Genomic DNA, 27,889 nt, shown 5'->3' with positions numbered 1-27,889 from the left:
CTGTTGGTTTGTAAAAATTGTTGCTATTGTAATAGGCATTCCTACCAGTAGCTGCCGCATCTCCCACCCTAGGCTTATACTCGAGTCAATAAGTCCAGTTTTTTGTGGTAAAATTTGTAGCCTCTGCTTATACTTGGGTCGGCTTATACTCAAGTACAGTATATGCGTAGCTAAAGTTATTGGGAGTTACTAACTGTGTATTTTTTTTGTAGGTCTCTTACAAAATTTGCGCAGTTGTGCACGCAAAAAAAAGATGTGAAAAGACAGGAAAAGCAAAATGTAAACCTATTTAATAAAAGGCACCAGCACCCATTATATATAAAGTACAACATTAAAAAAATTTAGTATACAAACTAAAATGTCTTTTTTTTTTTTTATCACAATTTCTGGTATGGAGACACGTAATATAACTTTACGTCTATCAGATATCATATTATATACACATTGTCCCAATATCAAACACAAGGCCTTAAATATTTGAGATGAAAAAAAGCTTTTTTTTTTTAAAGCTTAAAGTCAGTAGTTTCCTATATGACAAATTTATCCTGTATTAAAATGTAGGTATCCCTCTACCAGTAGTAAAAATAATAAAATTAGCAGTAAAAATATATAAAAGTTCATACAGCTTGTAAACATCTGAACATAAAAGTTCCCAAGCTTCTCACTCCACCTCTTCTTCTGGTTTCGGACTTCCTTGAAGAACAGATGTGATTTTGTTTTGTAGAAGAGCGGTCAGTTTTTTTGTGGTCTTTTTAAGGAAGGCACTGCCGGGGTGAATATTGTAAACATGCAAATATAAATCCTCCTGGGACGGCCCGGTGTACCCGCATTCTTCACACACGAATAGCTTGTCCCTCCTCTGCTTATAGGCATAGCCTTGCTGTACCCCGTGGATTTTCTTCAGATGAGATTCCAATGAGCAGCGCTGAGTAAACGCTTTGTTGCAAATGTCACATTTATAGGGCCGGATACCTGCAAGTACATTTTAAAATAAAGGTTAAACAATTACATAAATATATGGTCTCATATAGCATGTGTGATATATAGTATATTATATATATTTTTTATTTTTTGCAATCACATTAACCTATTCACGACACATGATATACTGGGTACGTCATGGATCAGGTCACTGTAATCCCGGGCAGCCGGCAGCGATCCCCGCATATGTTAGCTGATTTGAACAGCTGACATATGTGCCTACCAGGCATGAGTGGATCCGCGATCCACTCGTGCCTGTTAACCCCTTACATTTCGCTGTCAAAATCTGACAGTGCCAAGTAACAGCAAGCCATGATAAACATTCACTTACCCGGCGCCATCGGAAGTCACATGACGTGATCACGTGGAGATGATGGTTGCTATGGTAGCACAGGATCATGTGATAACTCCTGTAGTTATCATGAGTCAGTTCCTCTTACAGCCAGCAGAGGGCCGTGTGTGAATGGAGAGCAGCTTTTCTGCAGATCAGAGTAATGCTGCTCTGATCTACAGAAATGAATGAGTGATCAGACTGCTAATCCTTACTTATAGGTGAAGGGATTAAGTAAAGCTAGGGTCACACGACTATTTTTCTCTCATCCGAGAAAAATCGATCCGATTATGCTAATCTGACTCTGAACAGAATATGATCCGATTTTCTCAGATGTGTAGATGATTAAAGAAAAAAAAGAAAAAAATTAAAATCAAACCTCACTCATGTCATCCGAGTGCACCCCGATTTTTTTCCACAGACCCATTGACTTGCATTGCTGAGTGCAATCTGATTATGGAGGCAAATTGTTCATACTGCAACATGTCAAAATGACTGATAGCACTCATTCAATTTTTACGGTTGTCTGTACGAGCGCTTTATTGTATTTTGTTATATCATTCGACAACAGCACAAACAAAAAAAAAACCTGATTGATCTAGTGAATCTGGGTCTGCAGGAGAACGCAGGAGACCGCAGCTGCTTGTACCCACTATTTTGGTTCGGGGCGTTGTAGTCTCTCGCTTGTGTTCTCCCTATGGAGGACGCATGCAAATCCGCAGCAAACAATTGACATGCTGCGGTCTGGAAACAAGCACCACAGGTCAGTGTTTGCTGCAGAAAAAACAAGTACAGGGGGCACGGGATTTCTAGAATTCCATCCACTGTTCTTGTACTGTACACCGCAGCGTTTTGGACGCAGCGAAAACATGCTACATCCAGAATGCTGCAAACAGTAATTGTGGGCACGCACCCTTAGTGCCGATTATTTCCAAAAAAAATAATGACCATAAACCACACCTCTCTCAGGTGGGAAATGGACTTCACTTGCAGATTACGGTAATTATTTCTCTCCCAGCGGAATAGTGAAATGTTTTTAACCAATATTTGGTATTATACCATAGTATCTGAACCATGACACTAGTGAGGTAGTTTACTCAGACACAGATTTTGGAGTATATATTGCAGAAATTAAGATGCAAAATGTTCACATAGAATTGGATTAAAGGGGATCCGGTCACCAGATTTGTCCCCTATAAGCTGCGGCCACCAGTGAGCCCTTATATAATGCATTCTAGAATACAGCATGTAAGAGCCCAGGCTGCTCTGTATAAACTAAAAAATCTTAATTACTCACCGGTAATGGGATTTTCAATAGCCCATGACAGCACCACATGAGAGATAGGTTCCGCCCACATCAGGACAGGAAACCCACTGATAAAAAGGCGGTACCTCTCCTCCACATCAGTAGGTTTTCAGAGCCAGAGAGGACCAACAAAAACACAATAAACAGATTAATCATACCACCACCCAAGGAAACCACCAATAACTCTAACACTCCCCGAAGGGTGCCCACAACCAGTGAATAGGGGGGGAACTAAGGGTGCTGTCATGGGCTATTGAAAATCCCATTACCGGTGAGTAATTAAGATTTTTCCCTGCCGCCCATGACAGCACCACATGAGAGATTTATATAGACCAACCACCTTAGGGAGGGACCACCGCTTGTAAGACCCGTCTCCCAAAGGAAAGGTCAGTTGTGGAGGACAAGTCCAGCCTATAGTGCCGAAAGAAAGTCCCAGGAGACGACCAAGTAGCCGCCCGACAGATCTGGTCAAGAGAGGCATCCGCCCTCTCCGCCCAAGACGTAGACACTGCTCTAGTGGAGTGTGCCCTGATGCCCGGAGGAGGAGTGGCGTCTTTAGCCGAGTACGCCAAACCGATGGCATCCCTGACCCATCTGGCCAAGGTAGCTTTAGAAGCCCCACGCCCCTTGGACTGCCCCTGAAAAGTGACAAACAGGACCTGAGACTTCCTCCATTCCCTAGTCCTATCTAGGTACGTGACTAAGGCCCTCCGGACATCCAACGTGTGTAACCGAGCCTCCGCCTCGTCCCGAGGGGGGTCACAGAGGGAAGGGAGCACGATCTCTTGGGACCTATGAAAAGGGGTAGAAACCTTGGGCAAGTAGAAAGGATCAGTCCGCAACACTACCCTATCATCCAGAATCTGGGTATAAGGGTGAACCACAGACAAGGCTTGGAGATCCCCCACCCGCCTGGCCGAGGTGAGCGCGACGAGGAGGAAAACCTTAAGGGACAGCAGTTTGAGAGGGACTTCCCCCAAGGGCTCAAACGGAGGCCCCGTGAGGGCATCCAACACTAAATTAAGGTCCCAAGGGGGAACCCTGGGAGCCCGAACAGGTACAGACTTGGACTTAGATTTAATGAACCGGCAAACCCATTCATTCTGCGCCAGACTACAATGAAACAGAGCCCCTAAGGCTGATACCTGCACCTTGAGCGTACTGGTGGAGAGCCCCAATTCCAACCCCTTCTGGAGGAATTCCAGAATAGCCGGGATAGGAGGGGGGCCCTCCGCCCGAGCCCCCGACTGAAGGAGAAAGCGCTTCCAGACCCGACCGTAAATGGCTGTGGTGACCGCTTTCCTACTGCGAAGAAGAGTATCGATTAAGCAAGAGGAAAACCCACGTCGAGCTAGCAGCCGCCGCTCAAACGCCAAGCCGTCAAATGGAGAGCCGGGTCGGAGGGGTGACGGACTGGGCCCTGGGACAGGAGATGAGGGGCGTCCGGGAGAACCCAAGGATCCCCCAGAGATAGTGTCCGCAGCCAGTAAAACCACGCCCGTTTTGGCCAGAAGGGGGCGATGAGAATAATCTCTGCCCTGTCGGTCCGGATTTTCCGGAGAACCGAAGGCAACAGGATCAGGGGAGGAAATGCGTACAGGAGGCCCTGAGACCAAGACATCTGGAAGGCATCGAGGGCAACAGGATCGTCCCGGGGGTTGAGAGAGCAGAACCTGTCCACTTTCCGATTTGCCCGGGTAGCGAACAAGTCCAGAACAGGGACACCCCATAGAAGCGTGATCTTGTGAAAGACCTCCGGGTCCAAGGACCACTCCCCCTGACGGAGACAGTGCCGGCTGAGGAAGTCTGCCTCCTCGTTGTCCGTCCCCTTGATATGAAGAGCTGTCAAGGAGGAGAGATGTTGTTCGGCCAGCCGGAAGATGTGCAAAGTCAGAGCCAGAAGAGAAGGGGATCTGGTGCCGCCCTGATGGTTGATGTACGCTACCGTCACCCTGTTGTCCGAAAGGATCCGAACATGGCGACCTTCCAAGAAGGGGAGGAACCCCTCTAGCGCCTTGAGAACCGCCATGAGCTCCCTGAAGTTGGAGGACTGTCTGACCAACTGAGCGTCCCAGGGACCCTGAAGCACCAGGTGGCGTAGATGGGCACCCCACCCCCAATGGCTGGCATCCGTGACTATTGTGTCCGTGACCGGGGAAAGCCAAGGAACCCCCATCCGGAGGTGAGAGGGGTCCTGCCACCAACCCAGGGAGTGCAAAGTGGCCGCAGACAGGGTCAAAAGCTTCTCCAAACAGCCCCCTAACAGTCTCTGAAACCGAAGGACCTCCATCTGGAGGATTCTGGAACGCAGTTGGGCCCACCACACTCCTGGGATGCAAGAGGTAAGAGCCCCGACCAGCGACATAGCTTGTCGCAAGGACATGCGAGGGCAACTTTTCACGGAAGAGAGAAAGGACAAGATCCTGGCGACCTTGTCCTCTGGCAGGTGGCACAACTGGCTGGTGGAGTCCAAGACGAGACCCAGGAAGACTTGACACTGGAGAGGCTGGAGTCTGGACTTCTGTCGATTCACCACCCACCCCAGTCCTTCCAGGATGGTGATGACCTTGGTCACGTGAGTCGCACAGAGAGACTCCGACTGACCCACTATCAGGAGGTCGTCCAGATACGGAACGATCAATATGTCCTGTTCCCTGACATGAGCCATGACCTCCGCGAGGACTTTGGTGAAGATCCGTGGGGCCATGGAAAGCCCGAATGGCAGCGCTGCGAATTGGAAGTGTCTCAGCCTCCCGGAGACGTGTAGTGCGAATCTGAGGAACCGCCGGTGAGCCGGAAAAATAGGGATGTGATAATAGGCGTCCTTCAAGTCGAGGTCCGCCATGAAACACCCTGGATACAACAGTCTGACAGTCGACTTCATGGTCTCCATTTTGAAGGCTCGCTGTTCCAGATGCAAATTTAAGCTTCTCAGGTTGAAGATGGTGCGGAAGGTGGAGTCCGGCTTCCGAACCAGAAACAGAGTGGAGTAAAACCCCTCCCCTTCTTGACCTATGGGGACCTCCTGAACGACGTTCCTTGAGAGGAGAGTGAGCACTTCTACTTCCAAGGCCTTCTGCCGCTCTGGGGACCGCAAGGACGTTAGTAAGAGAGACCCCCGAGGGGGCGAACGGAAGTCCAATTTCAACCCCTCCTCCACAATCTGAAGGAGCCACCTGTTGGAGGAGATTGCCCGCCATGCATGGAGGAAGAGGGACAACCGACCCCCTACCTGATGATAGGCGTCATTGAGAGGACTTGGGCTTATTATCGGAGTGCTTGCCGAAGAGAAAACCCGAGTTGTTCTTTCTACGGTCCTTCCACTGATCATGCGGTTTTTGAGACTTCTTTGCAAAAAACTGACGTCTCCGAAAGGGCCGGCTGCGAGAGGACGCCACCGGAAAAACTGGAAACCCCTGTTTCCTATCGGATGCTTTAGTGAGGAGGTCGTCCAGGCTAGAGCCAAAAAGATAGGCACCCTCACAAGGCATGCTGCAAAGCCGTCCCTTGGATTGGACATCACCCTTCCAAGTCTTCAGCCAGAGGGCCCGACGTGCTGAATTGGACAGCGCCGCCGACCTGGCGAACAGTCTTAAAGAATCAACCGAGGCATCAGCCAGAAAGGCAGCAGCACCCTGTATTAAGGGCAAGGACGAGATAATATCCTTCCTAGGAGCGTCATTGCGCAACTGGTCTTCCAACTGCTGAAGCCACACCATCAAAGACCGGGCAACACAGGCGCCGGTCACGGCCGGGCGCAAGCCACCTGCCGCAGACTCCCATGTACCTCTCAGAAAACCATCAGCCTTCCTATCCAGCTGATCCTTAAGGGACCCCAAGTCCTCAAACGGCAAGGTAGTGGAACGAGACGCCTTGGCAATAGCGACATCAATTTTTGGGGTCCTATCCCAAGAGGTAGACGCCTCCTCATCCACAGGGTACTTCCGTTTTAGGGAAGAGCTAAGATTCAACCTTTTGTCCATCTTTTTCCACTGGTCAGTAATGAGACCTTGAACCTTTTGGGGAATGGGAAACCCCTTACGCTTCCTGGAATCCAAGCCCCCAAACATGACATCCTGGGTAGATTCGGGCCCCCTGGAGTCCACTATGCCCATGGTCGAACGTACAGCCTTCACCAAAGGTCCCACGTCTGCTGTAGGGAAACAAGGACGACCACCCTCATCGGAAGAGGAAGAGGAGCCAGAATCGGAGGGGGAAGATCCCGAGGATCCCGACGACCGAGAGCCCCGGGCCGAACCCGCCGAGGTATCGGGAGTAGACTGCTTATGATGACGGGACTTCTTGCGCCTCCTGCCCCCCTTAAGGGATTTAAGGGACTCCTGTACTTCCGCCCTGATAATGGAGCGCAATTCAGAGGAGAACCCCGGCCCCTCTTTGAGCAGGGTCTGTTGGATACAGTCTGCACATAGGGCCTTGGTGTAATCCGAAGACAGGGAGGATTGGCATATGGCACATTCCTTGTGACGCTGCTTGGAGGCACTCTTTTTCGGTACCTAACAAGAGAGGGGACACGGAAACGGGGACTTAGAAACACGAAGACCACGAAGTCCACTCACCCCCACGACTCCAGGCAATACCGGATCAGGAGGCGGATTCCCCTTGGATCTCCTGGGACCCACCGACCGAACGCTGCCCGGGCTCGACACAGCCTTCCGGGAACGATCCGCAGAGCCGCGGTCCGAGCCACGCTGGGGCGACTCCTTGCGCTGCTCCTTGCTGCGGGGGGAATCTCCTGCCATAATGGAGGAGAAAAAACTCACCAGTCCCAAGCGCCGGCCAGATATATCTCTTTAGATGGGCGCCGCCATCTTGGATCCGAGTGCGCATGCGCACACCAGTCACTTCCTGGTCGCAGGGCGCACGGCATCCTGGAATCGCGTCACTTCCGGTCGGAGCGTCCAGCTTCACCCCGGCGTGCAGCACAGCAGGGACAAGCCTTCCAGCGGCCGCCGTGAGTGCGCACATCCCCGGAGCGACGCCGGGCCGAGCTCCCGCTCCAGGCCCGCGCCTGACCGCCGCAGAGGTCCGAGACCGAGGGGGGGGTGCATCCAGGCCCGAGCACCGGCTTCAGGTAAGTACCAGGCTTCCACACCGGGCCGGACCTGGGACATCAATGGGTTGTCCATACCAGGACAGGAAACCAAACTGATGTGGAGGAGAGGTACCGCCTTTTTATCAGTGGGTTTCCTGTCCTGATGTGGGCGGAACCTATCTCTCATGTGGTGCTGTCATGGGCGGCAGGGAAAAAACATCTTTTATTATACTCACCCGAGGGGCGATCCAGTCAGATGGGCGTCACTGGTCTTGGTCCAGCGCTTTTTATCTTCCTTCCATCGCTGTCCTCCTTCCCTGCTCCATGTGGATGATGCATCCAATGTCATCCACACAGTGTCCTCCATTGTGCTTCTGCACACACGCACTACTCTCTGCCCTGATGAAGGCAGCTCTATGTATTGTAGTGCGCATGCAGTATTTGACCTTTCCCCGTGCCTGCGCAATACAGTACTTTGCTCTGCCCTCAGCAGGGCAGAGAGAATTGCACGTGTGCAGGACCGCAATGGAGGACTCTGTGCATGAGGTAGGACGTATTATCCACACAGAGCAGGGAAGGAGGATGGCGATCATAAAAAGAGAAGAAAGCGCTGGACTGAGACCAACAACGCCCATCAGACCAGACCATTCCGCAGGTGAGTATAATAATAGCGTTTTATTACTTTATACAGAGAAGCCTGGGCTCTTTTATACAGCATTGTAGAATACAGTAAATAACAGCATACTGGGGGTGGCCGCAGCTAATAGGGGACAAATCTGGCGACAGGCTCCCTTTAAAGAGCAATTCATACTGCACTGTGATTTGGTTTTAGTGAATGTTCCCAGCATTGCTATTGTGAAAGATTGTGATCATGGTTTTTATATGTGACTAGAAGGTGGCCCGATTCTACGTATCGGGTATTCTAGAATTTACGTATTGTGTAGTTCATGTATGATTTTTGTTATATATATATATATATATAGAGAGAGAGAGAGATGTTGTTGTCTGTAGTTACCAAGTGTTTGTGTAGGGCGCTGTACATGTTCTGGGTGTTGTCTGGGTGTGACGGGGGGTGAGAGCGGTGTTGTATGTGTGTTGCGTGTGTTGCGTTGTTTGTGGAGCGCTGTGTGTCTGTAGCGTTGTGTGTGTGTTGCGCGGTTTGTGTGTGTGTGGTGTGTTTTGGGGGGAGGTATGTTTTGTGCAATGTGTGTGTTGTGCGGTATGTGCGTATATTTGTGTGTGCCGCGGTGTTTGTGTGTTGGGTGTTGTGTGTGTGCAGCGTTGTCTGTGTGTGTGGGTGTCTGTGTAGGGCAGTTGTTTGTGGTTCCTAGTGTGTGTGTGTGTGTGTGTGTGTGTGTGTGTGGTGTGTTGTGCAGTGCGCGTGTGTGTGTGTGTGTGTGTGTGTGTGCATCAGCCTCTCTTCTCTCAGCCTACCTCTCCCAGCCTCCCTCCCCCCAGCCTCCCTCAGCATCAGCCTCCTTCCTCCCAGCCTCCCTCAGCATCAGCCTTCCCCTCCCAGTCTCCCCCAGCATCAGCCTCCCCAAGCATCAGCCTCCACCAGCATTAGCCTCTCTCCTTCCAGCCTCCCCCAGCATCAGCCTCCCCAAGCATCAGCCTACACCAGCATCAGCCTCCCTCGTCCCAGCCTCCCCCTCCCAGCCTCCCCCAGCATCAGCCTCTCTCCTCCCAGCCTTCCCCATGATCAGCCTCTCTGCTCCCAGCCTCCTCCAGCACGCCGTGCTCCTCTGCCGACACTCACACACCCGATCGCATCCACTCACACACACCCGATCGCATCCACTCACACACACCCGATCGCATCCACTCACACACACCCGATCGCATCCACTCACACACACCCGATCGCATCCACTCACACACACCCGATCGCATCCACTCACACACACCCGATCGCATCCACTCACACACACCCGATCGCATACACTCACACACACAGACACTGATGATATCGCACATACGCGCTTATACTCACAACATCCGGGGATATCACATGCTTCTGGCCATGTGATCCTCCGGCAGGTCCTGGAAGATCACAACAGCACAGTATCGAGGCCGAGAAGCAAGCGATATCCCAGGATGTTGTGAGTATGTGGATGCGATGTGATGTGTGAGGTGTGTGTGAGTGTGATCTGATTTGTGTGTGTATGTGTGTGTGTGTGTGTGTGCTGTTATGTGTCTGTATTTTCCGCAGCTGCAGGACCTTGATGTGTGGATGCGATGTGATGTGTGTGTGAGGTGTGTATGAGAGTGAGTGTGAGCCGGTGTACACTGGTAACTATGATACACATCGGGTAACTAAGGGACCTTAGTTACCCGATGTGTATAATGGTTACCAGCTTTCACGGCCTCCGTGAAGATCCCAGCATCGCAAGGTTATGTGTGGCGCTGCTGGGATCCTGACGGAGCCGGTGTAGAAGCAAGCGATATCCCAGCATGTTGTGATGTGTGAGGTGTGTGTGAGAGTGTGTGTGAGAGTGAGTGTGAGAGTGAGTGTGATCTGATGTGTGTGTGTGTACTCACCTGGGAATCGGGGCTCCGTGTCAGTTGGGCCAGAGCGAGCGTGGATTGCGTGAGGGGGGCGGGGCCTGCAGAGAGTCGGGGCGAGAGGCCAATCCGTGTGGGGGGGCGGGGCCATGGCGAGCCCAGCGGCCAATCAGCTTTGTGTCCCCGTAAGGACACAATTTCGGAGCATGACAGACAGACAGACAGACAGACAGAATAAGGCAATTATATATATAGATTATTAATGCAGTTTTTTTCCCCCTTATTACAAACAGCCATACTGTAACCTAATTTTATACAAAAGTTTTTTCTACTAGTTCTATGCACAATACAACAAAATTAATTCTTGGCATGCTTTATTGCTCCTAGAGGAGAATATTTGGATAACAATAGCACCATGCAGGGTGTCCATGATGCACAGAGCCATAGGCACTGAGTGCAACCGATCATATAAGTGGCTCTGCCATGTGCATGAAGCCCTGGGATGCCCACACCCCTTACATAACAGAGAGCCATATGTCCTGAGCTCCCTATACTGATGCATGCAAAATCACCTCTGGCCAGAGTTTACCTCCTGGGGAAAAACACAAGGATGAGGCATTGAAATTCAATGTGCCCAATTATTCTCATCCCTGCTATCACCTATAGTAAAGTGTCACAAGACCCCCATACACATCAGATGGTCTACCAGTCGCACTGAAATTGGAGGGTTTGGATGACTTTTCTCTGTCTATTGGGGCCATTAGTACAATTTTATTATATACTAGCTGTAGTACCCGGGCGTTGCCTGGGAAAGCAACTGTCTCTCTCGCAGTCTCTGTGTCTCTCTCTCTCTCTGTCTGTCTCCTTCCCCGTCTGTCTGTCTGTCTCCTTCCCCGTCTGTCTGTCTGTCTCCTTCCCCGTCTGTCTGTCTGTCTCCTTCCCCGTCTGTCTGTCTGTCTCCTTCCCCGTCTGTCTGTCTGTCTCCTTCCCCGTCTGTCTGTCTGTCTCCTTCCCCGTCTGTCTGTCTGTCTCCTTCCCCGTCTGTCTGTCTGTCTCCTTCCCCGTCTGTCTGTCTGTCTCCCTCCCCGTCTGTCTGTCTGTCTCCTTCCCCGTCTGTCTGTCTGTCTCCTTCCCCGTCTGTCTGTCTGTCTCCTTCCCCGTCTGTCTGTCTGTCTCCTTCCCCGTCTGTCTGTCTGTCTCCTTCCCCGTCTGTCTGTCTCCTTCCCCGTCTGTCTGTCTGTCTCCTTCCCCGTCTGTCTGTCTGTCTCCTTCCCCGTCTGTCTGTCTGTCTCCTTCCCCGTCTGTCTGTCTGTCTCCTTCCCCGTCTGTCTGTCTGTCTCCTTCCCCGTCTGTCTGTCTGTCTCCTTCCCCGTCTGTCTGTCTGTCTCCTTCCCCGTCTGTCTGTCTGTCTCCTTCCCCGTCTGTCTGTCTGTCTCCTTCCCCGTCTGTCTGTCTCCTTCCCCGTCTGTCTGTCTGTCTCCCTCCCCGTCTGTCTGTCTGTCTCCTTCCCCGTCTGTCTGTCTGTCTCCTTCCCCGTCTGTCTGTCTGTCTCCTTCCCCGTCTGTCTGTCTGTCTCCTTCCCCGTCTGTCTGTCTGTCTCCTTCCCCGTCTGTCTGTCTGTCTGTCTCCTTCCCCGTCTGTCTGTCTGTCTGTCTCCTTCCCCGTCTGTCTGTCTGTCTCCTTCCCCGTCTGTCTGTCTGTCTGTCTCCTTCCCCGTCTGTCTGTCTGTCTGTCTCCTTCCCCGTCTGTCTGTCTGTCTGTCTGTCTCCTTCCCCGTCTGTCTGTCTGTCTGTCTCATTCCCCGACTGTCTGTCTGTCTGTCTCATTCCCCGACTGTCTGTCTGTCTGTCTCCTTCCCCGACTGTCTGTCTTCTTTTCCAGGGCTGTCTCTTTTCCAGGGTTGTCTCTGTCTGTCTGTCTCTTTCCGTCTCCCCACTGACATCATATTACCTCACACATAAGCTTCTTATACTAAGTTTATTTTGTTCCTATCGCAACCACTGACAGTTGCTATTAATAGCCTATAGCTCCCACCTCCATTCAGTGTAATGGAGGCAGGATTTTGGAAAGTAACTGTAAAGCGCGGGGTTAAATTTTCCTGTCAAAACATAGTCTATGATGTTCCCTGAGTCACATGGATTGTCTGTGCAAAATTTCGTGATTGTAAATGCGACAGTGCGAATTTCTTTAGCGGACACACACACACACAGCTTTATATATTAGATTTTCCCCTGTGCCTGTTTGTTACTAAGATCATAATTAAAGGGAAGCCATCATCAGAAAATGACCTGTTTAGGATATTGTGTTAAATGTGTTTTAATAATACTTTTGCCAATGTTTTTTTTCTTCGTATCACAATCTGTGAAAAACAAAGTCTTGCCTTGCAATTTTGACATTGACCACTAAGGCTATGCTAGACTCATACTTTCTGTTTCAGAAAATTTACATGCACATTAGAAGCAATGAACAGACTGTGAACCTATCTTTTTTATGGAAGCTTCTAATGAGCATGTGCAAAGATTATTGTGAAGGGAACGACTGAGGGACTTGTGGCCTCATTTTTTGTGATTGGTGAATCCTGTGTTATAGCTGTATATAGATTGTGATAAAAAAAATAAATACGTGTAACAAAAAAAAAAAAGTGTTCACAGCTAGATGTTTTCTGCTGGCTCAATAGCTTAGTCTGCTCTACATCATCTGTTTTTAACAGCAGCAACTGGAGTTTACTCCGTTCGCTGCTGTTTAAAAAATGTAAATGCTGCTGTGAATCACTGACAGTGGACTTTAAATGGCTTGCTTGTATGCTAAAGAACAAGCTCCCATTGGTTCACCCCACTTCCCAACTGCAAGGAGCCAATGGATGCCATGGGAGCAGAGCGCCTGTTGAGCCAATGGCTGCCATCTTACACTTCCTGTGATACGCAGCTCCTATGAAGACTTAAATAAACAGAAAACTACTTTCCTAAGATGAGCTTTTGATGTTGCATAATTCTGCACCTATTATGTATATTAGATTACTTGCATTTTTTCATTGTGTTATTTTATGTGGGATTTTTTTACATGCATTTTTTGACACTGTTTTTTGTCTCTGTTGAGCGTGCATACTTTAAATAAAGCTGATTTTGTTTGTGAAACCTTCTGTTATTTGGCCGACAAAACCTTGACATTCTTAGGTGCGGATTAGGCTGCTTTCACACTACGTCTTTTTAACATGCGTCCTGAACGTTTTCTTGCTGCAAAAGCGGATCCTGCTTTTACAGCAAAAAATGCATGCAAACGCATGTGTTACTTTGCAGGATCCTGTCACTGGATGTTTAGGGGCGGGCATTGGAGTCATGTGATCGGGAGTGAGGGGAACTAAACGTGCCAGACAGGGAGCCGGCATCTGACGGCTGCGAGGCTCGTAACCAAGGTAAACATCAGGTATACTTGCTTGGATACCCGATATTTACTTTGGTTACAAGCGTCTGCAGCTGCTAGGAGCCGGGCTCCCTGCACACGTAACCAACGTAAACATCGGGTAACTAAGATAAGTGGTTACCCGATATTTACCTTGGTTATGAGTGTCCGCAGCTCTCAGGTGGGGGAGAGGGAGGGGGGGAGACAGAGAGACAGAGATAGAGAGGGAGGAGAGAGACAGAGGGAGGAGAGAGACAGACTGATCACGGAGGCTGGTTTCTGGGCATGCTCAGTAGAGCGAGCAGGATCCTGTCTATCAGCATGCCAGCGTTCACATACGTTTTCGTGCTGTTTAGTCAGGATCCAGCAATTTGCAGAAGTTGGACGCAGCTCAAAAACGCTACTTGTAGCGTTTTTGAAAGATGTTAAAAAACTGCAACTCGCTGGATCCTTACTATAACGCACGCAAACGCAGGTGAACGCATGTTAACGCGAGTCCATTGCAAATGCATTGAAATGAAAACGCATTTGCACTGGATCCGTTTCTGCGTTAAAAAAACGTTCAGGACGCATGTTAAAAAGACGTAGTGTGAAAGCAGCCTTACATGTGTTTTTGATGAGTTTCCACCGCGTGTGTGGGTTTTTTACCTCTGGATTTACCACATCTATTGCAAGTCTATGGAGAAATGCTGCCCAGAAGGCTCAGCATAAGGCTGGGGCCACACGGGCATTACTGTGATCCCCTCACGCTGGCAGCACAGAAGAGACAAGTGTCATGCGAGTGTGCCTGCGACTGAGGTGCGATTGTGCGAGCGGACCTCAGCTGCGGGGGGCGGGCCAGTGCTGTGGAGGGGCGGGAGGGATTAATCTCCCTCTCTCCTCCGTAGTCTGCTATTGCCATTCTCGCCCTGCACTCGTGGTACACCAGTTTACTGCGAGTGCAGTGCGATTTATCTCTCACCCCATACACTTGAATGGGTGTGAGAGAAACCAGGATCGCATTGCACCTGCAGCATGCTGCGATTGTTTTCTCGGTCTGATTAGGGCTGAGAAAATAATCGCTCATGTGTGCTCACACATAGGCGAATATTGGTCCGAGTGGAATGCGATTTTTTATCACACTGCACTCGCACCATTTTTCTCGCCGCATGTCTTAGGCATAACCGCAGGAAAAATGATATACTGCGGATTTGAAGAGCGCACAACAGGTCAGTTTACACGGAGTAAAAAAGAAGCGCAGTGGGCAGGAGATTTCTATAAATCCCATCCACTGCTGAAAATGCAACATTAAAAACGCCTTAAAAGCTCATCGTTGAAACATATAGATAACAAAAAAAAATGTGAAAAAAAAGTTAAAATGTTTTAACCTCTTCACCCCTGGGCGATTTTCAGTTTTTCATTTTTCCCACCCTGCTTCGAAGAGCCATAATTTTTTTTATTTTTCCATCTACGTATATAGCCATATGAGGGCCTGTTTTTTGCGAGATGAGTTGTAGTTCTGAATGACAGCCATTTATTGTACTGGAAAACCGGAAAAAAAATTCCAAGTACGGTGAAATTGCAAAAAAAAAGTTCAATAGTTTTTGGAGTTTTTTTTTGTTTTTTTTTTATTTACCACGTTTACTATATGGTAAAATTGATCCTGGCAATATTATTCCCCAGGCTCAGGTCAGTATGAGTTTGTAGATACAAAACTTGTATAGTTTTACTTTTATCTAAGTGGAGAAAAAAAAAAAAAATTAGACATTTGTCAATAGAAAGAATGGCGCTTTTGTCGCCAGTTTCTGAGACCTGTAGAGTTTTCATTTTTTGGGATCTGGGGCTCAGTGATGGCTTAATTTTTGCGTATTGAGCTGACGTTTTAAATTATTGCATTTTTAGGGTAGATGTAATATTTTGATCGCCTGTTATTGCATTTTAATGCAATGTTGTGATGGCCAATAAAACCTTTTTTTTCTCGCTACACCATGTACTGATCAGATTAAAGGGAACCTATTAGGTTCAATATGCACCCAGGACCACGATCCCTGCCTAACTGTCCCTGTATACACTAGCATAGATAAAGAGATCTTTAGAAAAAGTATTTCTAAAGATCTTTTACCGTATGCTAATGAGCGCAGGGACTAGTCCCCTGGGCGTTAGTTCCCCTGGCTAGTCAACTCCATTAGCATGTTAGTATGTCCAACTCCATTAGCATGTTAGTATGTCCCTGTGTATGCTAACATGCTAATGAATGTGCAGCGTCACAGGATGATCTCACTCACCTCTCCGCTGCCATCGCCACCCGACGCTGGATTTCGGCTCAGTGCGCATGACTCCGGAGGTTCAGTCATGCGTATTACTTCAGTTTGAAGCCGGCTTCATAGTGCCCATGACCGAACTCCGGGGGTCATGCGCATTGAGCTGAAATCTAGCGTCGGATGCAATGGCGGCGGAGAGGTGAGTGAGATCATCCTCTGACACTGCACATTCATTAGCATGTTAGCACGCCCACAGGGGCCCACAGGGACGTACTAACATGCTAATGGAGCCGACTAGCTAGGGTAACTAACGCCCAGGGGGCTACTGCCCTCGCTCATTAGCATATGGTAAAAGATCTTTAGAAATACTTTTTCTAAAGATCTCTTTATCTATGCTAGTGTATACAGGAATTGTTAGACAGGGATTAGCAATATTATTATTATTTATTATTATAGCGCCATTTATTCCATGGCGCTTTACAAGTGAAAGAGGGTATACGTACAACAATCATTAACAGTACAAAACAGACTGGTATAGGAGGAGAGAGGACCCTGCCCGCGAGGGCTCACAGTCTACAGGGAATGGATGATGGTACAATAGGTGGTTGCACAGTGGTTTACTGGACTACTGGAGCAATATGCACAGAACTGCTCGTGGTTTTAGGTGCATATTGGACCTGACAGGTTCCCTTTAATGGATTTTATATTTTGACAGATCGGACATTTCTGAAAGCGGCAATACCAAATGTGTGTATTTTGTTTTTTATGTTTTTCGTTTTATTTTCAATGTGGCAAAGGGGGGGGTGATTTGAACTTTCAAAAAAATGTTTACATTTTTTTTAAATGAATTTATTAATTAGTCCCCCTAAGATAAATTATGCTTGCACACATCGATCGCTTCTTCTGATCAGAGCAATACTTCAGCGTACCTCTGATCAGGAGAAATGCTGTGTTCCTGTGAGTGCTGGCATTCACAGGAAAACACATCATGGCAGCAACAAGTGTCATCATCTGACCTCATGCTACCATAGCAACCCATTGGCGCTCCGTGATTGCGTCACGGGCCGCCGATGGCTGCGCGGGGAACAGCGTGATCCCCGATGGAGAGCGTTAAAAGCCGGACAGCTTGATTTAAGGGGTTATCAGGTACAGGTGAATGTCCAATCCACTCACGCCTGTTAGCTGAATATGTCTGCTGATCTGAATATGTCTGCTGATTTGATTAGTAGACATATGCAGGGGACAATGTGGGCTCACCGCCGGAGTCCGCATTAAAAGGACTCACATCACCAAGGACGAATAGATACATGTTTGGATGTGAACGGGTTAAATCACCTGGCCTTTGTCCCACTTTAACAATATATTAAAAAAAAACAACAGCAGCACACATTTATGGTCTTGTAGTGTCTGTAAAAGGTAAATTATAAAATCATTTAAAATTATGAGTTACATGTTGGAAAACAAAAAAAATAAATAAAAAAATATAAAGTAAAACTGGTTGCATTTCACTCCATTAAGGACCTTTTCCTCCCCTTTTTTTTTTTAGTACAATTGGTAAAATAGCTGGTGTCATTCAATATTGCAACTTATCCCGCAAAAAATACAAGCCCTCATATGGTTATGTCGAGGGACAAATAAGAACGTTATAGCACTTGAAGAACCGGAGAGAAAAAAAAACAAAACCTCAAAAACAAGAAGGCCACCAGATCTTGAAAATGTTCAATAGGTCATTTTCTGATAAAACCTTCCTTTTCAACAACCACGGTTGACCTGCAGAGGGCAGCAGTGACCCTTATCACAGTGAGTGAAGCGTGCGTACCTGTGTGAGTCCTCACGTGTCTCTTCAGATCAAACGTATCGTTGAATCCTTTGCCACAGAAGGTGCAGAGGTGCCTTTTCACCTGGTTATGGCACTTGAGGTGACGATTGAGCATGCGCTGCAAACGGAAGCCTTTACCACACATGTCACAGCTATAAATCTCCTCGCTCAGTGATCCAGTGGTGACCTAAGAAAATACACAATACATCTCACTGGTAGAACAAATACACTGGTATGCAAGCAATCAAGATAGAGGTTTATGTAAAAACTGCTATAATGGTAAGCCTGGTGTGGCCTGTCGTACACGTTTTCCACTCTTATAGAACAAAGTACTGTCTTGACAAATATACGGAAAAAAAATATAAAACAACACTTGTTTCTGCTCGGATTTTTCATTAGCTGAACTCAAAGATCGAAGACTTTTTCTTTGTACACAAAAGGCCTTCCTCACAAATTTGTCTAAATCGGTGTTAGTGAGTAAAGATGAGCGAACCCTGAGGTTTGGGTTTTGAACCGAACACCAACTTAAAAAAAAATCAAGGTTCGGATGCTTTACGTGTGAACTTCACTCGCGCGAGCAACGCTGTGCTCAGGTACGCTCGGTGCTCAGCCCAATGCGAGCCACTTGTGTTTGAACGGCGCACACTGGGGGTAACAGCATGATTACATGTTTTGTGAAATCCAAAAATTGTTTGGTTCAGTATATAAAATTGTAATAGTTTTATTCAGTATATAAATACCCCGATCCATCAAAGCTTTTAAGCCAGATTACTTTGAAAAGTCACAGAACATGTGGCTTTTTGTGTTCTCATGCCATTTTTGCCCAGTTCTGATAAAGTGGTAGTGAAATCCATGAGTACCGATGGCGTTTGTTAAGCCAAAAATCTCACTCCAGCAGGGACTGGAACAGGATTTGTGGCGAGGCGCACGTAGAGGTATATGCCACTCGTTCAGCGCTCCCAATCCATTAAAGGGAACCTGTCAGGTGCAATATGCACCCAGAACCACAAGCCGTTCTGAGTGCATATTGGTAATCCCTGCCTAACCGTCCCTGTATCTGGTAGCATAGATAAATAGATCTTTAGAAAAAGTATTTCTAAAGATGCTTTATAATATGCTAATGAGGCCAGGGACTAATCGTAAGGGTGTTAGTTCCCTTGGCTAGTTTGCTCCCTTAACATGTTAGCACACCCCTGTGGGAGTGCTAACATGCTAATGAATGTGCAGCGTAAGAGGGATGGTCGCTATCACCTCTGCTGCCTCGGCTGGTTTTTGGCTCAATGCACATGATCAGAACGTCCCTGGACTTCCGGGCAGATCCACTACACCAGTCTGAAGCCGGGACGCGTACACCCGGTTTCATAGTATGCATGACTGGATGTCCGTGACTTCTGATCATGCACATTGAGCTGAAATCTAGCGTCGGGTACAGTGGCAGCAGAGAGGTGAGCGCAACCATGCCTCTGACGCTATGCATTTATTAGCATGTTAACAGGGGCGTGCTAACATGCTAAGGGGGCCAACTAACCAAGGGATCTAATGCCCTTGCGACTAGTGGCTGGCCTCATTAGCATATTATAAAGGATCTTTATAAATACTTTTTCTAAAGATCTCTTTATCTATGCTACTAGATACAGGGACGTTTAGGCAGGGATTAGCAATATGCACCCAGAACTGCTCGTGTTTCTGGGTGCATATTGCATCAGACAGGTTCCCTTTAAGAGGTGTAATGCCCAATCCATGGATAGCATGTATCCAGACAGGTAGGTTTGACTCTGAAACACTGCGACGTGATAAAAACATTGTATTTGCCCCAAAATGGTAAAAGTAAAAGAATCAGCTCAGGGTGCAAAGAATGGCCCTAAACATAAAAACGTTATGAATCTTGGGGAAAAAAGTGACAAGGTTTTCTCTTTAAACTTTGCACGTTTGGCATCGCTGTAGTCATACTGACCTAGAGAATAATATTGCCAGGTCATTTCTACCATATAATAAACGCCATGAAAACAAAAAACAATTGCAGAATTGTAGTTTTGCCAAGCTTGGAATTGTTTTTCCCATTTTCCAGTACATCACATGATAAAATAAATCTGAGTCTGTAAAAGAACAAGCCCTTAATAAGGCTACAGTGGCTTGAAAAAGTTTCCATACCCTGTGAACTGTTCCACATTTTATCACGCTACACCCACAATCTTCAGTGTATTTTATAGGGATTTATGTGATATACCATCACAAAGTAGAAAGTATTTGGAAAGTGAAGGATATAAGGTTTTCTAAAGATTTTAAAAATACAAATCTCGAACTGTAGAGAAACAGCGCAATAGGGTTTTACCCTGATAGAGGTCAGAATAAATAAAACGGTATGTGCTCACCTTTCAGCTGAATACAAAAGGAATAAAAAGGTATATCAGCTGCTGCAACGCCACAGGCTGGTGAGATCGCCTACTACTGAGTGGAAAAAATAAGTGCTGTACATCCTGCGCTGCTGACAATCATTCAGATGATTCCATATTGTCGAACGAAAGGTGGTCTTTATTTGATCGATGCGTTTTGAAATCCACTGACTTCTTCCTCAAGATCTCTTCCTATGCGTCTGAGATCTTGAAAAAGTCAGTGAATTTCAAAATGCGTCAATCGAATAAAGACCACCTTTATTTCAACAATATGGCATCATCTGAATGATTGTCAGCAGCGCAGGATGTACAGCACTTTTTTCCCATCCAGTAAAATTATAAATCTGAAAGTTGCGACGTGTATTTGTATCACAAGATCTCCTTCTTTACTCCCCTCTCATCTCCTCTTCCCACCATCGCATCCAAGATTTCTCCCGTGCCTCCCCCATACTCTGGAATGCTCTGCCACAACACATCAGACTCTCGCCTACCTTGACAAGCTTCAAAAAGAAGCTGAAGACCCACCTCTTCCGACAAGCCTACAACCTGCCGTAACCCTCAGTCTGATACAGCGCCGCACAATCAGCTCTACCCTCACCTACTGTATCCTCACCTATCCCTTGTAGACTGTGAGCCCTCGCGGGCAGGGACCTCTTTCCTCCTGTACCAGTCTGTGCCTTGTATTGTTTATGATTATTGTACTTGTCCCTATTATGTATACCCCTTTCACATGTAAAGCGCCATGGAATTGATGGTGCTATAATAATAAATAATAATAAAATAATAATAGTATTTGTATTTAACCACAATGACTACATACTTTGTACAACCTTTTGCTGCAATTACTGCTGCAAGTCTTCTGAAGTATGTCTCTACCAGCTTTGCACATATAGATGCTGACATTTTTTGCCCATTCACCGCAAGGGAAATAAAAAGAAAAACTAAAAAAGATTTTTAGACATTTCATTTATGTTGTTGCTACTGTAAAACGATGTGTGGGATTTTCTGTAGAAAAAAAAAAGTCATCACAGCAAAGAAGCTATATGTGAACAAGCCCTAAATGTTCAATCAGGGCTTTTCATCACACAGACAACGATCTCATGTTTATGGCAGATTTAGATTCCTTCAGTCCAGTCATTTTGTTAAACTTATTGATCTCTGATGAAGTAGGGAATAATCAGGGAGAACTGACTGCACATTATAGGATACTTCCCTTTAATTTATCTGCTTCCTCCCCGTCACTGATCAAAGGCTCTACAATCAGGAGCGATGCCCCTGGAGATGTGCTAACTGGGATGTGACCACAGAATACAGAATATCACTGTGCACCTTATAGTCAGAATATTCACACTTGTTTTATGAAGTATACTTCAATAGTCATTTATCATTATCACTGGAAGAGTTAAACAATGTGTTACAAATAGCTGAAAAAATATTTTCCCCATTCTTCTAGGCACACAGACCTCTAAATCCCCTAAGGCCTCTTTCTCACACTTTTTTAATATTGTTTTTAAAAGCTTGCAAAAAAAAATAAATAAAAAAAATTCCATGCATTTCTTTTATGATATGCTCCCATAGAGCAAATACATAGTGGATTTTCTGCTGTCACTTGCATAAAATCTGCCGCATATTACAGCAGCGGCATTTTATACGAGAGCTCACAAAATGTGGATTGGAAATCTGCATCGTGTTAATTTATGCTGCAAAAGAGGCCGTGGATATGTAATGCAAATGGTGAAATGCGCAGAAAACCCACTGCATTTCTGCATGAAAACCTGCAAAACGATAATCAGCTGTATATATGCCTGGAGGGTGCATGCCCCATTGGCTAAGTTCACCCATTGCATTTTTTTTGCTGCAAATTGAAACCGGCTTTTACAATCACCAAACCTATGAGTTTTCAGAAATCTCATGCACACATTTGGTGGTTTTTTTTCCTAACTGAATTGGAAAACTGCAGCATTTCAATTCATTCCGCGATTTTTTTTACCCCTAGAAAGCAAAAAGAGTGCAAGACTGCTGCAAAAAAACCACCCCCATGCTTTTTGGGGGAATAAGGCCCTGTGCGCACACTGCGGTTTTTACCGCAGTTTTGCTGCAGAAAATGCTCATAACCTTGCTGCAGTCCTCCCCCAACAAAACCTATGGTAAAAAAAAAAAATGCTGTGCGCACGCTGAGTTTTTTTTTACACCAACAGGTGTTGCTGCATGTTTTCTGCAGCAAAAATAATTGCATGTCACTTCTTTTCCGCAGGTAGCTGCGTTTTTGTGCCATAGATAATGGTCAAAAACCGCAGGGAACAACCCGCGGAAAAAACGCGGCAATACCGTGGCAAAACCACAAGCGGTTTTCAGGTGAGGTTTGCTGCAATTTTTTTTACTGCGGGTGCGGTAATCTTTCAGAGGGTCTGGAATTTTCTTGAAAAAATTCCATTTTCTACTGCGCACAGGACCTTCGACTGTGGGCGCAAAATGAGTTTTTAGTGCGTCTACATTCCCACGATGAGCTTTTGCTCAGTTTTTGTGATTGCAGATTTTCAGCATCTATTAGGTAAATTAGGTTACATGTATTTTTCATTGCGTTTTTATTGCATTTCTGGTTTTGTTGTTTTTAGTCTCTTTTTAGCATGTCATGCTTTAAAGGGAACCTGTGAGGTGCAATATGCACTCAGCACCACGAGCAGTACTAGGTGCATATTGCTAATCCCTGCCTAACTGTCCCTGTATACACTAGCATAGATAAAGAGGTCTTTCGAACAAGTATTTCTAAAGATCCTTTATGATATGCTAATGAGTGTAGGGATAAGTCAGAAGGGCGCTAGCTCCTACTCTCATTCCACCCTCTTACCACAGGGCCATGCTAACATGGTATTCAATGCAGCATCATCAGCGGTGAGGCGCGTACCTGTGTCCGCTGTCACCGCTGAACAGTACTCCTGGCACTTCCGGTCATGCTCAGTATGAAGCTGGAGGTACGCGTCCCGGCTTCAAAGAGGTCTAGTGAGCACAACCGGAAGTGCCAGGAGTACTGTTCAGTGGTGACAGCAGACACAGGTACGCGCCTCATCGCTGATGATGCTGCAATGAATACCATGTTAGAAAGGCCCTGTGGTAAGAGGGTGGAAGGAGAGCAGGAGCTAGCGCCCTTCTGACTTATCCCTACACTCATTAGCATATCATAAAGGATCTTTAGAAATACTTGTTCGAAAGACCTCTTTATCTATGCTAGTGTATACAGGGACGGTTAGGCAGGGATTAGCAATATGCACCTAGTACTGCTCGTGGTTCTAGGTATGTATTGCACCTGACAGGTTCCCTTTAAATAAAGCTGCTTTATTTATGATACTTCCTGGTAACAAAACTTTATTGATACCATCATGTGCGGATTACAGGTCTCTTCAGTGCATTTCTGCTGCGGCAATGCACTAAAAACATATATGCTGCTTTTACCTGTGGATTTTCCACATCTAATGCAAGTTGATGGGGAAAATATGCAAATAAAGCTTAGCATACCGGCGAATATGGTCAAGACAGTTTATGCGGCATATATATTCATGTTGCAGAATTTCTGCAGCTAGGTTACTTGAATATTTTAGATTCGTTTTTAATCACTATTTTTGACGCTGCGGTTTTTGTTTCTTGTTGGTATGTCATGTGTTAACCCCCTCACCCCCGGGTGATTTTTCCTCCTGTTCTTCCAAGAGCCATTTTTATTTTTTCATCAGGATAGCCGTATGAGGGCTTGTATTTTGCAGGACGAGTTGTACTTTTGTTCAAATCAAAGTTTATTAGAATAGAAGAAGATAATCAAACAATTGCACAGCGCGCAGGCTGAGGGTATATATCCAAGCTAGCTGCTAAAAACACAACAGTTCTTTGACTACACCTGCGCCACTGGCGACCAAAAATAACAAGTACAATTCGTATGTGTTTGAAATAGGAAGAACAAGTTGAAAAAAAAGAGATAAAGAAGAGGAGGTGGAAGAAGAATTTAGAGACAGTAAAGACAACAGAAACGTGGGAAAGTAAGATGAAAGGGGAAGGGTACATAGAGTTCCCACCCGAGTGGACGCGCCCTCCTACATCAAAACCACATTTTCAAGGCTAACCTTCTAGGTACAGAAATAAGAGAATGGAAAATTACCTACATACCTGCCCCCCCGTGAATCCATAGACCCATATCCGGTGAGTCCCTGAACATGATCCACGGGGCCCACGTAGCATCAACTTTGTCCTTGTTGCCGAGTGTCTGACCTATCAAGGTCTCCATCCTGAAGATCTCGTTGCACTCTGCTATGAATTCATCCCGTGATGGGATTCTAGTTTGCTTCCAATATCTTGGAATTAGGTTTCTGGCAGCTGTTAAAAAATGTCTTAATAAACCTTTCCTAAACCCTGAAGCAGAAACATTCCCGAGGGACAGGAGAGCTAACTCTTTTGTGGGCCGGATCTGCCTCGAGGAGAGTTTATTGAGTAACTGGAAAATGCTCTCCCAGAATGATCTCACCGGGGGACATGACCACCAGATATGAGTGAGGGTTCCCCTCTCCTTTTGGCATCTCCAGCACACATCAGAGGCTGATGGAAAGGCAGCATGGATACTCACAGGACACCTATACCACCTAGATAGGATCTTGTAGCACCTCTCCTGTGATATCACATTCAGCGAAGTTTTACCAATAAAGAGAAGGATTTTGGTCCGCTCCTCAGCCGAGAATGACCTCCCCCACTCTCTCTCCCATTTCCCAAAGTACCCAGGCAAGCCGTCCCTCGCACCTCTGCATCTGAGAAACAAGTCATACAAGGTCGAAATGGTATGGCCTGGAGGATCCTTCTCTAGGCAAAGGGCCTCAAAGGGTGTGAGTGCCCTATAGATGTCTACCCTCCTAGCCATAGACACTATAAAACTTTTCAGCTGTTCGAAGAAGAACCACATATCTTGAGATTTGGTGATATCTGAAGAGTAATTATCTAGGGGTGTAATACCTGTGTCTGAGATAAAGTCACGAATAATAGGATGGTCACTCTTCCTTTTATGGAGGAATGTTGATCTATGGAAACCCGCCTGAAAATCTGAATTACTATGGACCGGTGTCAATGGGCCTGGAATGGAGGACAAGTCAAGATATTTATTACCTCGGGACATAAAATTCCGCAATTGCTTTGTGATAAAGGGTACTGTGATAGAGCTGGAGCTGGGTGGTGCTCTGGTCCAAATAACTACCTTCGGATCAACATCAGATTGCGCGCTTTCGGCTTCCACCCATCTTTTCGTTTCACCTGAGTTAAATAGATCCAGAACGCACGTCCCTAAAGAGGCGTAGCTATACAAAAGGAGATTAGGGAGTCCAGTTCCTCCCATATCCCTTGATCTACTCAATATTTTGTGGGAAATACGTGGGCGTTTATGTGACCAGACAAATTTGGTTATGCTAGATTTCAGACGTGAGAAAAAAGAGGCCGGCAATACTAAGGGGATGGTTTGGAAGTAATAAAGCAGCTTCGGTAACAGGTCCATTTTGATCGCATTTATCCTCCCAAACCATGAAAGCTGGAGTTTGTTCCAGTTATTGAGGTCTAATTCTAACTTCCTGGAAATGTGGCGGTGATTTGATTTAAAGAGGTCAAGGGGATCTGCCGTCAGTTTAATTCCTAGGTATGTCAATGAATCCACCTGCCATTTGAAGGGGAGAGAGGCTTTGAGCTGAGTCACCAGCATTGGAGGAAGAGATATATTCAGTATTTCAGATTTATGAGTATTTATTTTAAAATTACTCAGAGATCCGAACCTCCGCAATTCAGCCATTATGTTGGGTAGACTAATGAGTGGAGAGGTAACGTACAGGAGCAGATCATCTGCGAATAAAGCTAATTTATGGTCCTGTTTGTGAAATGTAACCCCTTTAATTGATATATTGCTCCTCAATGCCACCGCCAGATGTTCCATGGTCAGAATATATAATAATGGGGAAAGGGGGCACCCTTGTCTTGTTCCATTACATATTGTAAAGGAATCTGAGAGGGAGCCATTTATTTTGATTTGTGCTGTGGGCGAAGAGTAGAGTGCTGTAACTCTGTTCATCATGTGCTCTCCCAACCCTATGTTTTTAAGGACCTGAAACATGAAACCCCAGTGCACCCTGTCAAACGCCTTCTCTGCATCTACCGACAGGATGCACATGGGGATCCTGTGACGTCTTGCGCCGTCAATCAGGGAGATGGTCCTCAGGGTGTTGTCCCTGGCTTCTCTTCTGAGCACGAAACCCACCTGGTCTGGATTTACCAGTCTGGGAAGAAGGTCTCGTAACCTATTTGATATCATTTTAGAATAAAGCTTGATATCTAGATTTATGAGCGAGATCGGTCTATAGTTGCAGCAAAGAGATGCGTCCTTCCCTGGTTTTGGTATAACTGTGATGTGGGCCATCAACGCCTGGGGAGGGAACGCACCCCCTGCAGATATATATCTACAGACCGATAGGAACAGAGGATTTAGAAGTTCTGAAAATTGTTTATAGAAACCCGCTGAGAACCCGTCTGGACCTGGGCTTTTCCCTGACTTCACATCTGAGACTACAGCATTGACCTCCTCCAGGGAGAAGTCCTCTTCCAGCTCCAGTAAGGTATCATTTGAGATGGAAGGGAGATTATGGGATTCCAGGTAAGCTTTAACATCATCTTGAGTCCCATATGTCGCTATGTGTCCCGATTGTCCCCTAATATCATAAAGCGCCTTGTAGTATGTGCGGAAGCCTGCTAAAATGTCCTGGTTGCTATGCAAATGACCATCACTTCCTGGGTCTTTTATGAAAGGGATGTAAGTATTCATGGAGCGGGGATGGAGGGCCCTTGCAAGAAGCTTCCCACTTCTATTTCCCAGTTGATAAAAGCGGCTTTTGAGACGTTCTCTTAAGCCCCTGGATTTCTGGTCTAATACCTCTAGTAATTTATGTCTGGTTGTAGAGAGTTGTGCGTAGGTTGTAGGAGATGAGTCCCGTTTGTGTTTGCTTTCTAGTGAGGCAATCTGGTTAGATAACTGCGTTATTTCAATGGCTCTTTCTTTTTTCAGGCGGGTACCATGTGAGATCAAAATGCCCCTTAATACACATTTCAGTGATTCCCACTGGATTGCAGGAGAAGTGGTATCACATTCATGATCTCTAATAAAGTTATGAATTGACTGGGTAAGGTCCGCTTTGCATAACTGATCCTGTAATAGGTTTTCATTCAGTCGCCAGGTGAAATTTGATTTGACACGAGGCCCTAACTGAATCGATAAGTAAATGGGAGCGTGGTCTGACCATATTATATTACCTATGGTCGCTTCTACTGTCATGTCTAGGAGGGCATGAGAAATGTGGAAGGAGTCAATTCTGCTATAGACAGAATGGACCGAGGAATAGAAGCTGTAATCTTTGGTGTCCGGATGAAGAATCCTCCATATGTCCACCAATCTCAGACCATGCATGTGCTTTTTGACCCTTTGTATGACTGAGGCCGGATAGGACGACTTACCCGAGGACACATCGAGGGCCGGGTTCATTGGTAGATTAAAATCGTCTCCTAATGACGAGTTGTACTTTTGAAAGACACCATTCATTCTGCCCCATATTGTACTGGAAAATGGGAAAAAAAAATTTAAAGCGTGGTGAAATTACAAAGCAGAAAAAAAAAAAGAAAAAAAAAAAAGTGCAATTGCAGGATTGTTTTGGGTTTATTTTTATTTATCATGTTCACTATATGGTAAAACTGACCAGGTATTATGATTCCCCAGGTCAATACGAGTTTGTCGATACCAAACATGTATAATTTTACTTTTATCTAAGTGGTGAAGAAAAAAAAATCAATAAAAAAAAAAAAAA

The 27,889-nt window shown here is 46.3% G+C and overlaps 1 protein-coding gene across 1 annotated transcript in view; it reads right to left on the bottom strand.

Annotated features, from left to right (window-relative positions):
- Positions 1–306: 306 nt before the first annotated feature.
- Positions 307–27,889, bottom strand: part of OVOL2 (ovo like zinc finger 2) — a 42,231-nt gene continuing 14,648 nt past the window's right edge. Inside the window, exons 3-4 of the mRNA XM_075339403.1 lie at positions 17,635–17,821; positions 307–972 (exon numbers count right to left, since the gene is read on the bottom strand). Coding sequence (XP_075195518.1) covers positions 662–972; positions 17,635–17,821 — 498 coding nt within the window. The 3' untranslated portion in view covers positions 307–661. The remainder of the gene's footprint in view (positions 973–17,634; positions 17,822–27,889) is intronic.

This window comes from Anomaloglossus baeobatrachus, chromosome 3, assembly GCF_048569485.1.
Source record: "Anomaloglossus baeobatrachus isolate aAnoBae1 chromosome 3, aAnoBae1.hap1, whole genome shotgun sequence".
In the NCBI taxonomy this organism is placed as follows: domain Eukaryota; kingdom Metazoa; phylum Chordata; class Amphibia; order Anura; family Aromobatidae; genus Anomaloglossus; species Anomaloglossus baeobatrachus.
Note: the sequence above shows the minus strand (reverse complement) of the source record. Positions and strands in the feature narration are given on the sequence as shown.